General features: G+C 38.3%; 1 protein-coding gene across 12 annotated transcripts in view; it reads right to left on the reverse strand.

Moving 5' to 3' along the window:
* The window catches only part of FAM184A (family with sequence similarity 184 member A), a 52375-nt gene that overhangs the window by 24018 nt on the left and 16128 nt on the right, over positions 1-12229 (reverse strand). For 8 of the 12 annotated variants that reach the window (XR_001512261.1, XM_006778426.2, XM_006778422.2 and 5 more), the window contains exons 6-9: positions 11112-11273; positions 7256-7377; positions 6641-6791; positions 2818-2859 (exon numbers count right to left, since the gene is read on the reverse strand). Coding sequence is in view for 11 of the 12 variants with exons in the window: in XM_006778426.2 (XP_006778489.1) it covers positions 2818-2859; positions 6641-6791; positions 7256-7377; positions 11112-11273 (477 nt within the window). In the remaining variant the exon portion in view is untranslated. The remainder of the gene's footprint in view (positions 1-2817; positions 2860-6640; positions 6792-7255; positions 7378-11111; positions 11274-12229) is intronic. The other 4 variants (XM_006778427.2, XM_006778425.2, XM_006778424.2 and 1 more) reach the window with 1 other exon arrangement.

A 12229-nucleotide genomic window follows, 5' to 3' on the forward strand; every position in this document is an offset into this window, starting at 1 on the left:
ATGGGATTGAGCCTAAGCTGGCAATCAGACATCCCTCTGGCAGCCCGGCAGCCCTCAGGGGATGTCCACTTGCCAGCGGGAGGCAGGCCTAAGCTGCAGTCAGACATCCTAGCACTGCTGAGGAGGCAGGAGAGGCTCCCACCACCACCACTGTGCTGGAAGCCATCAGCCTGGCTTATGGCTAAGCAGAGCTCTCCCTGTGGGAGTGCACTGACCACCAGGGGACAGCTCCTGCATTGAGCATCTGCCCCCTGGTGGTCAGTGTGTGTCATAATGGCCAGTCATTCCCAGTCGTTCTGCTGTTAGGGTCAATTTGCATATTACCCTTTTATTATATAGGATACTGACTGATCAACAGGTACCAGATACTTTGCAAACAATTTTAAAGGCCAAACTGCACTGATAGTAAGCTCTACCTTCTGATTTCTACCACTTAAAATACTGTTGTTTTCTGAAAATAAGATATTGTAAAAATTTCAAAAGGAAGAATTAAAATAAAAAAACATGGACATATTTTTGAAGAAAGGAAAGCTTGACCTATTTCCTACAGATCAGTTTCATAAGGATTCTGTGCCTCAACAATGGTGCTCAAAGAGCTCCTTGAAAACAGCAACTGAAACATCAAACCTGAGGTACTGGATATGCCAGGATGTCAATATGGGGCCTGGCATTAATTACCTACAACATTTGGTTGTTGATGCACTATTGGTGGTTTTTGTCCCTCCCAATATATCATCTTGTTACATAAATGAAAGAATACAAAAAAATATACTATTTGTCCTCAAAACAAAGCAGTTTGTGAGATAATAAATGTAATCTGTGGTTCTCAAACCTGTCTGTGTATCAGAATCATCTCTGTAGATTTGAATAAGTATATTTGCCCAGGCCCTGACCCCTTGATATTCTGATTTACAGGGTCTAGAATTGGGCCCAGGCCACCTGACATATTTTTATTCTACATTACCAATGTAGTAAGTGTTCATTGTGAAAATTTTTTAAAAATATAGGAGTTATAAAATAAAAGGGAAAGTCTCTTTCATTTCCTTTCCTTGCCAAATCCCAACCCCTAAGGGCAACCAGATACAATAACTTCTCTCTCTCTTGCTAGAATTGCCTGTTTTGTTTTCTTTCACTGATTTTACTACATCATGTGCAAGTGACTGGACGATTTTCACCAAATGTAGAGAAGACATCTGTCATGATCTGACAAAACAATGGCTACGTCTTACACACAAAAATTACTTTGGGGTCCCAGGGCACAACTCAGGAGAACAGTGAGTGCTCAACATCCAAAGTAGCTGAAACAGACCCACGGGCTGCAGAATGGGGCAGACACGCCAATGTGCATTGCACAGAGGGATAAAGATGACATCAAATGTAAAACCATGAGGTGTCCTGACCTCCAGGTGTTGTTATGTGATGGAGTGGCTTTTCACACACCCAACTCTATGTAACTTTCTCCAAGATGAATATATGCATGGATTTATCTAACAATGGTTAATGATTTTTTCCATTAGGGAGGCCAGTGAGTTTGTGGTTTTACAAGTTCGTTTTTCCCATCACAGGTATTTATAAAGTACACATATCCACAATCCCCATCCTTTTCAATGACTACACAGAATTTCTAGTGTAGACACTGTTCCTAGCCTCCCCAAGAGCCAATCTCCCCCTTTCCTTTCTTCCCAGTTAGCTGACTTGAGTGTTAGGGATTCAAGAGAAATCCCTATCTTAAAGAAGGTAAGAAAGTCATAGAAATCTAATTACAAGGACATGCCAACCTGTTTTAGTTAATCAGGTAAAGGAAGTACGGGGGACTCGGGGGAAAGACGTCCCGATCAAAGTTAAAAAAGCACCCAAGGAGAGCCTCTTGCATTAGCACGGTTGGTCAGGACATGGTGGCAGGAGTTGGAGCAGCCATGTTGCACCTATGACACGGCAAACTTAAGGTCAAAAAGCTAACACAGTGTGCCTGGCAAAGCGGAAGTACAGAAAATACCTGAGTAAATATCTTGATAGCCACTGTCAACTGGGTGCTCTGCTGTTTGTAATCAAATGCATCCTAACAGACATAATTCCAGAATATAATACACACAAATTACTTTAATCCTTCTTGATGGAAATTTGGATCATCTCACCTAGTTTTGCTGTTACAAATCTCTCTCTCTCTCTCTCTCTCTCTCTCTCTCACACACACACACACACACACACACACACAGGTATGTCCCCCCAAACAAAAAACCAAACAGTTCAATTCCTGATCAGGGCACATGGTCAGGAGTGTGGGTGTGTGTGGGAGGCAACCAATTAATATTTCTCTGTTTCTCTCTCTCTCTCTCTCTCTCTCTCTCTCTCTCTCTCTCTCTCTCTCCCTCCCCCATCTCCCTTCATCTCTCTCTAAAATTAATTTTAAAAGTCTATTGATACTAATTTTTCAAAAAATAAACTAGTTAACAAAAGAAGAAATACATTTATATTTATTTCCAATACTATGATAGTCAACTAGTTAATAGTTTTTCAAAAACATTACTGTATCTTACAAAGTAAATATTAAAATAATGAATTTTATGTGTGAGATGTGAAATCTTGCTTGGCTTTACAACAAAATATAAGCTTACTAATACAATGCGGTAGATGTATGCACATACACAGAGAATGGCTTAAAGTTAGAAGCTTTTAGTACCCATATACAAAAAACATATCTTATTGAATAAAAAGTGCATTTTGGATAAGTTTAAGCTCTAAAGCAGTGATGATGTTTATGCAAAATCAAAAGTGCAACATGCCCTTGTGTACAAACTGTAAGTGCCGCTCACTTACATTGTTGATAGATTTATGCAAAGCTTCACCCAGAGAGTGCCGCTATGAAGAAAAGATCACAGGAATAAAGGGAAACATTCAGAAACCAACTCAGTGAGAGAAAGAGGGGGCAAGAGGGAGAGTAAAGCACAGAACATTCATTATAACGTACTCAAGAAAAAGTAAGTTGAAACCAGTTCTGAGAAAGAAATTAGACAAAAAGGAATTTAAGACTGACAGTCTAAATTATCTGTTGTGTTTTAAAACAGTGTCTGATGTTAGTGGGCTGGCAAACTTACCTATGCAAAATGCCAAAGGCTGGTACATTTAACCAGAGTTCAATTTTAAAGCTGTTGGTTACTGAAGGACCTACAAGGCTTCCCAGAAATCTACAATCTATTCCTTCAAAGTATTACACTCAGTATTGATGTTGATTCATGAAGGATTTCTCTGAAGAGAAATGAGCAGAGGAGAACTGATACACTAGCTCGATTGGCTACATAATTTTGGGGTCAGAAAACAAATAAGAGATTATCATTGAAAATATGAAGATGAATAGTAAGCTGGTTTTGGACTGGGGGAAAGAAAAAAGAGATTCCCTCATATCTTTTCAATCTTATTATCTAGGACATATCTGGGAAATTTATTTACTATCTGGGTTCATTTTACAGAAGTTCACTGAAATTCTGAGTGAAAAACCACTGGAAAAAACACTAGGCCCCTCTCTCTACCCCCAAATATGGAAAAAAATGTGAATTCTGTTTCAACTGTTTTACTTTTTTGCCCTTCAAAATGCAAAATAACATTTAAAAATTTTATTACTAATATAAATAGAAAAGTTCCTGTAAAATGGTGTTTTCTTTGGACAATAATCAAATTTTCAGACAGAACATGATTATCTTTTTCCCATAATGTGATTTATTCCTTGGTGTGTCACAAAGTAAAGCCAGATTTTATTTGGTAAATAATTTTTTACTAATAACTAACATATTCTAGGATAGAGTTTACTGCAGTTGACAAAAATAACTTGAGAAAAAGATTAACTTTCTATTTGATGACTCCATAACTTCTCGACCTAAACTTTCTCACTTTTAGACATATTAACTATATTAATTTTATTTTTACTTTTTTCTTATTCTTTCACATACTATTAATATTCTTCACATACTAATTAGACCCTTAACTTTCCAGACTTCATAAAACTTAAGAAAATCTGAAAGATTTTTAGTTATAGTTTTATACCTCTTTGTAGTTCTCAGAACTGATGTCCCAGTACTAGGAGTTAATCTAAAATGTATAGCACTTGCTTATGAAGTATATTTTATTTTTCACTCTTTTAGGTATCATGATACAAAATTGCACATGTTGTTGAAGATTCCTGAATGAATTGGAAAATTAACCAGTGTGACAAATCGGTGGCATGCCAGGTCTTCCCTTAGGGATTTTAGACTTTATACACCAGAAGTATACTTGAATCTAAATTCAAATGGTCAACTACCTCTGTCAGCATACAGGTGCAGGCCTTGGAACTATCTAAACCAGTGATGGCGAACTTTTTGAGCTCAGTGTGTCAGCATTTTGAAAAACCCTAACTTAACTCTGGTGCCGTGTCACATATAGAAATTTTTTGATATTTGCAACCATAGTAAAACAAAGACTTATATTTTTGATATTTATTTTATATATTTAAATGCCATTTAACAAAGAAAAATCAACCAAAACAATGAGTTCGCATGTCACCTCTGACACGCGTGTCATAGGTTTGCCATCACTGATCTAAACCCAAAGGCATGGTCCCTAAGCTGTAACCTGGGGTGACTTACATCACAGACCTAGCAACAGCAATCAGGAAAGGCACAACTAGTGCTGCTGGGTGGCAATACTGTTATAGTTAACACATAAATGAAGATTTATAATTCATTTTAAAAATATTTACTAGAGCAGTACTATATTCCAGGAAATATCATAAGCAGAGTGAGGAAACAACTGAAAAACAGTAAAACAAATACACAAAAACAAATAAGAAAAATAAAGTTCATGATAAATATATATATATATATTTTTTTTTTTTTTTAATTTTCTTTAAAGGTTGCTGTGATAGGAAATGACTGGAGGTGATACTGGGCTGATGGCAAAGACAGATGTTTTTAAAGAAGTGACAATAAACTTGGAATTAATGAAGGAGCCAGACACAAAATGAGATGATCTTGGGAGAAGAGCGTATGGGCAAATGGATCAGCACCAGCATCCCGAGGTGGAAGTAAGCTCGGAGTAACTGAGCATGTGCGTATGTGTGAGCCACATGCTGTTTGTGAGGCTGAAATGAGATGGGAGGTATCTGCAGTGGCAAATTGGCTTCAGGTCTTGTTGGACAATGAAGGAGTCGGAATAAGAGGCCTAATCCAATGGCGTGCCCTGAGAGAATTCGAAGTAGGAGAATGGCACGATCTGATTTACATTATAAAAGATCACTTTGGCCCAGCCAGTGTGGCTCAGTGGTTGAGCTTCTACCTATGAACCAGGAGGTCATGGTTAGATTCCCCATCAGGGCACATGCCTGGGTTACAGGCTCAATCCCCAGTGTAGGGCGTGTAGGAGGCAGCCGATCAATGATTCTCTGTCATCATTGATGTTTCTACCTCTCTTTTCCCCTCTCCCTTTCTCTCTGAAATCAATAAAAATATATTAAAAAAAAATTTTTTTTTTAAGATCACTGAGTTCTGTGAGAAAAGTGAAATTGGAGAGGTCAGGTCGGAGGCCATTATAACAGTGACTCGGACTAGTGTTTGCTAAGGGAATTGGAAGTGGAGGGAGCTGGATATGCTTTGGAGGTAGAATAAAGAGGACTGACAGATTATGGAAGAGGTAAAAAAAATTAGAAATTAAGGATGACTCTTCATTTTTTTGTTTTGAGCAACAAGCTGTGCCAAGAAGTGAAGATGCTGGGATGATAGATGGAGAGTGAAAATCAATACTTGTGAGTCAGACATGCGAAGTCTGAGATGCCTATTAGCCAATCAAATGATTCTGAGTTCAGGATAAGAGGTCAAGGCTGGAGGTTTCACTTTATAAGCCACTGACATATGGATGGTATTTAAACCACAAGACTGGATGATGTCACCCTAAGTGTCTGTTTAAAAGAATACTGGATGAACTAAAAAATCTATATGCAAAAATACTATTTGGCAAGCATTCTACATGAATAAGACCCATGTTCATAAAAAACTGATGCCCTATATAATAGTCAATTTGTTTTAAAGCATCTTAAGCTTCTTGTTAATTTTTCACTCAGTCCCCCAACTCCCCCGGACCTGCATCTGTCAACCATCAGTCTGGTCTCTGTATCTATGAGTCTGCTCTATTTCATTTGTTCGTTTATTTTGTTCTTTAGATTTCACATAGAAGTGAATCATATGGTATTTGTTGTTCTCTAATTTCACTTAGCATAATACCCTCCAGATTCAACCATGCTGTAGCAAATACAGTAGTAAGATTTTATTCTTTTTATGGCTGAGTAATATTCCATTGTATATAATATGTACTACAACTCCTTTTTACCCACTTGTCTATTGATGGACACTTTAATAATTATGTATGGTGCCAGAAGCATACTTGAAATATTGGGGGGATCACTTTGTAAAGTATACGACTGTATAACCACTCAGTTGTACACCTGAAACTAAAACAACATAATATCAAATGCCAACTATAATTGAAAAATAACATTTAAAAGAAAAGAAAAATAACAAAATACAGTGAACTAACACACAATGTTGTATAACATTTCCCTAGCTAGAGAATGACAAGGAAAATAGAACTTCATAATATGCAGACCCTTAATTACCTGGTTTAAGAGATCTTCTACTTTCTTCTGCCATGAATCTCTGGCTGCATTTTTCTCACGCTCTTTCAACTGAAAAAGTTGAGACATTGCTGACTTCTTATCCTCTTCATGTTGAAGTCGTAGCTCTTCACGAAGTTTAGAACACTCTTGTCTAGAATGAAACAAATGCATTTCCTTTATAAAGAGAATTATTTATCTCAATAACTGTAGTGTAGTTGTTCACATGTTTCCTAAGTAATTAATCCTCCTCTAAAGTCAACTCAGAATAGGAGTTGATTATTGTATAGTTAGGGACTAGAAGGTAAATTGGTAACTTACCCAAGATCATGGGTTTATCAGTTTTATCAGTGGCAGAATAGGTACAAGAACAAATAAAGTCTTCTGGCTTCAGGTTAGTACTCTTTCTATTTTATATTCAAGGAAATGAAATCAGAAAACAGCAATCTGTATTCAAGCAGGAAAAAAAAATTCCAATTTCTCTGCATCTAATCATGGGAAAAACTCATTGAAAATGCCGCTACTACGTCTTTAACAGGAAGACAGTATAAGCCACAGAGAAAAACATTTTCTGCACATCTGCATTGATGAGCTTACATTAAGGAGTAAAAACTGTACCTAAGATTTTCAGTCCATTTGATTTCTAGGTCCTGGGCCATTTTGTCCACTCTGAGCGTCTCCTCTCCTTTCAGGGCAGCCAGTGTTTCTTCATGCTGTTGCCTTTCTCGGTCTCGCTCACTCTGAGAACAAAAACTCTTCAGTAAAGACTAGTCTCCAAAAGCCAAGTCACTGCTGGTTATTTCAAATCAGCAGAGTGCATGCATCGTAACAAATTCTTATAGCACAATAACTGGCAGTGCGATCTATGATAATTACTTGAGATTTTCTTTTAAAAAAAATATATATATATTTTATTGATTTTTTACAGAGAGGAAGGGAGAGGGATAGAGTTAGAAACATCGATGAGAGAGAAACATCGATCAGCTGCCTCCCGCACACTTCCCACTGGGGTTGTGCCCGCAACCCAGGTACATGCCCTTGACCGGAATCGAACCTGCGACCCTTGAGTCCGCAGGCCAATGCTCTATCCACTGAGCCAAACCGGTCAGGGCTACTTGAGATTTTCTGACAATAAAATATATGGTACACGTTCTACCATTTAAATGTCCTTGTGCAAGCTAGCTTTTATTAAGGTCTATAAATTTAAAACTTACTTTAAGTAGTGTCAAGACAGCATAATTAATAATCCTAACTAAACCTTCCATATCATGGGTATGTGACTATTAGTCGATTATCTTTACATGTGTGCACATTACATACATAGATAAGTTATTCAAATTCATTCATATTCACATTCAAAAGTATGCTATTTATTCAAAGCTTAAGCATTATAGCTGTACCCCCACTGACATGATTAAAATAATTATGAGAAATTTAGGCTACTGAGCATTTTTATTATATAACCTCAAACCAGTGGTCCGTGTGTTTGGTGTTATGGTAATATGATACGATATATATGAAATCCCTCTAGATTAGCATAAACCAAGTGGCTCTCTGGAGCCTGGGGCTGGAGGTGACCTTTTGGACAACACTGGCAACCATCATCCCTGCCAGCACTGTAGCTATTCTTAGGGTACAAGAGAAGAACAGATGATGGCCCCTCCTTCATTATCACAACGACTCGTTCAGGAACACCCACCTGCTCACTGCAGTTGTTAAGGGGTAAATGGGAAAGAAGCAAGTCAATTGGAATCTGCCATTCCACACTGTGAACCTGGCTATTAAGCAGTAAGTACTAAGAACTGAATTCAACGCAGCACTTCATTAGTGCAAGAGTGGGGGGAAAGGTTAAAGATAACACACCCTTGCTCTTGAGGAAATTTCCCAAGTTGTGGTAAACTTTAATGCAGCACCTATATTTTCTCAATTAAAACTGTCCAGCAGATCAGCAACTGAACAGTTGATAGAGTTTTGCTTAAAATATGTATCAAGTTCTACTATGTGACAGAACAACAATGTAAATATAAACAAGAACCCGAAGTAAATGAAATGGAATCCCTACGTCTAATTGTCAGTGCCAAGATGGGGTGGAGGAGGAAGGCCACCAGGATTGAATGCCCTAAAGGCAGGAAACGGGCTGCAGCAAAGCTAGGGACACAGATCCTCCATGTTTCCATATCAAAACAATTTATATTCTAGCAACATTCATTAGAAATATCTCCGCAGTTTATTTTGAAGTATATTTTTACCACCTTATTTTTTACTGAAGTATCACTGACATACCATATTATATTAGTTTCAGGTATACAACATAGTGACTCCACAATTATATACCTTATAGAATGATCATCATGATGCTTAGCAAGATCTGTCCCCATATTTATACTATCATCTTCCTGTTACTTCTGACAACGGAAAAACCACATCTTAATACAGTTTAGTCAGCTTTATGCCACAGAATGCTCATGTTGAGATTATAGTCAATATGTTTGGCATCACATAAATATATTAAGTTGCGTATTACACTAGCTCTAAATTCTAACTAATCCTTGTTACATATTAATGCTCATATCATATAGCCACTAGAGACAGGTAAACAGAAGGAAAAAAAGATTTAAAGAGAATCAATTTATTTTGTCACAGAATTTAAAAATAAAATGTAATTAGTATTCAGAGTTTTTTGTTTTGTTTTTTAATATGTTTTTTATTGATTTCAGAGAGGAAGAGAGGAGAGAGAAATAGAAACATCAATGATGAGAGAGAATCCTTGATCGGCTGCCTCCTGCACACCCCACACTGGGGATTGAGCCCACAACCTGGGCATGTGCCCCGGCCAGGGATTGAACCATGACCTCCTAGTTCATAGGTTGACGCTCAACCACTGAGCCATGCCAGCCGGGCAGTATTCAAAGTTTTATATTTATAAAAATATAACTATACCTTAGATATAAGTAGGAATATATATATATATATATATGTACACACACATATATGTATGTATATATATATATGTATGTATGTATATATATATATATCCATAAACAAGCTATAGCCACTAAAGTTTCTTGTTTATATGCTTTTGAACTGTCATCAATTCTAAGTCAAAAAAAATTTGAAATGTTAAATAAAAGGCAACATTTACTGTGTGTTATTTTGCTAAGCACTGTTTTGTAAATGTTTTATCTCATTTAATTACTACCAGAGTGGTGTGAAGTATATTATTTCCCCTACCAACTGATCTGATGAGGAAATCGAGGCTTAGAATAAATAACAAGCCAAAAGTTACATACTAAATGGTGGATCCCTCGTTGGGCCGGGGGTGCAGGGGTGGTGAGAGATCAACCAAAGGACTTGTATGCATGCATATACTAAGCATAACCAATGGACACAGACACCAGGGGGGTGAAGGCCTGTGCTGGGGGCAGGGGCAGGCTGGGAAAGGTCCATGGGGGGAAAGGGAGCATATGTAATACTGTCAACCAATCTGACTTCAGAGCCCATCTGAGTTCTTCACCTCTCTGAAAGAAAAAGTACGAACTCCCTGACCACTATTCCCCTGGTTTTATGGTTTCTTTTCTTTCCTGTCGAAGGCAGTCTAAATATTCGCTCTGCACCATGAGAATGGAAGGGGACAGACCTTTCTGAAATGCGTAGTCACAGAGAATCACTCAGTTGCTATACGTGAGAGTTTTAACTCTTACCAGTAAAATTGCATACAAATTGCTATGGGTTGAACTGTGTCCCCAAAATACATGTGGAAGTCCTAACCCCCCAGTATCTCAGAATGTGACCTTAATTGGGAATAGGGTCAGTACAAACGTAAAGAGTTAAGATGAAGTCACACTGGAGTAGGTGCGCCCTTAATTCAGTAAGACTGGTGTCCTTAAAAGATGTGAGGACACAGGGAGAATGCCATGTGAAGACAGAGGAAGAGACTGAAGTTGTGCTGCCATCATACAAGGAATGCCTTGGGCTACATGAGCTGGAAAAGGCAAGGAAGGATCCTCCAGTAGAGACTTAAGAGGGAGAATGGCCCTGAAAATATCTTTTTTTTTAAATGGACTTAAAAAAAGAACAGTTTTATTGATTTTTAGAGAGAACGGATGGGAGAGGGAAAAAGAGAGAGAAACAGCGACATCAGAGCACCTTGATAGGCTGCTTCCTGCACACCCCCTGCCACCAAAGATCGAGCCCACAACCCAGCATATGCCCTGGACGGGAAATCAAACCAGCAACCTCCCAGTGCCCAACCATCTGAGCCGTATCGGCTAGACCTATACTTTCATCTTCTAGAACAATGAGCACAAATACCTGTTGTATTAAGCCACCCGATTTGAGGTCCTTTGTTACGGTAGCCCTAGGAAAGTACAGCACTAAATTATATGTGATGGGATTTTCGTAACTTTGAAGCCAGGTGACTAAATGGAATTTTTTACCTTGCTGATGTTCAGACTATACCAGGATTAGGACTTACCTCAACTTTTAATAGAGCATCCTTGGCCTCCTGCAGCCTGCGTTTCGTCAGGTCAAGCTCATCCTGCAGCCTTCCTTGGGAGTCCTGGAGGCTAGCGATGAGCCCTTCCGCCGAGCCCAGTCCTTGTTCACTTTTCCTTACCAGGTCTCGGAGGCGGCCAACCTGCAAGTAAATGGAGCGCTTTTAACATACCTCATTGTGTCCCACTGGCAAACAGTCCCATCTATATTCCTAAAGGCTTGTCCCAGCTGGTTTGGCTCAGTGGATAGAGCGTCAGCCTGGGGACTGAAGGGTCCCGGGTTTGATTCCGGTCAAGGGCCCATGCCCAGGGTTGAGGGCTCAATCCTTAGTAGGGGGCATGCAGGAGGCAGCCAATTGATGATTCTCTCTCATCATTGATGTTTCTGTTTCTATCTCCTTCTCCCTTCCTCTCTGAAATCAATACTCTTTTTTTTTTTTTACAAAGACGGCTTTATTCATGGTTGCCCCCTTTCATGACGATCATGTAAATAAATGGATATAACTCCTGGTTTAAAAAAGAGAAATACAGGTTCTACCATATAATCAAATGCCTATAAAAAGGATTTGAAGCAAGATTAAGATTTTATGAAAGATTGAGAAAAAGGGTTTTTTTTAATAAAAATATTTGTAAACTGCTTTTAAAAATCAAATCACATATTTCATTTGAGCCCAGTTCTCATGCTATTTTTTTTTTATTGATTTTTTACAGAGAGGAAGGGAGAGGGATAGAGAGTTAGAAACATTGATGAGAGAGAAACATCGATCAGCTGCCTCCTGCACACCTCCCACCGGGAATGTGCCCACAACCAAGGTACATGCCCTTGACCGGAATCAAACCTGGGACCCTTCAATCCGCAGGCCAAAGCGCCATCCACTCAGCCAAACCGGTCAGGGCTCTCATGCTATTTTTAAAGTTGATAAGTTTAGGTCAATATTGATAAGCTGTAAATATATCATAAATTCAAATAAGTTATAATTTCTATGATTTCATACAAAATTTGTCTCATGAAATTGTTAATAGACAATTTGTATAATAAGCAAAGCAGCTCGATACCCTCAAATTATAAGAACTAAAACCAATAAATGAAATATTTTAA

The sequence above is a fragment of the Myotis davidii genome, unplaced genomic scaffold, assembly GCF_000327345.1.
Source record: "Myotis davidii unplaced genomic scaffold, ASM32734v1 scaffold147, whole genome shotgun sequence".
Lineage (NCBI taxonomy): Eukaryota > Metazoa > Chordata > Mammalia > Chiroptera > Vespertilionidae > Myotis > Myotis davidii.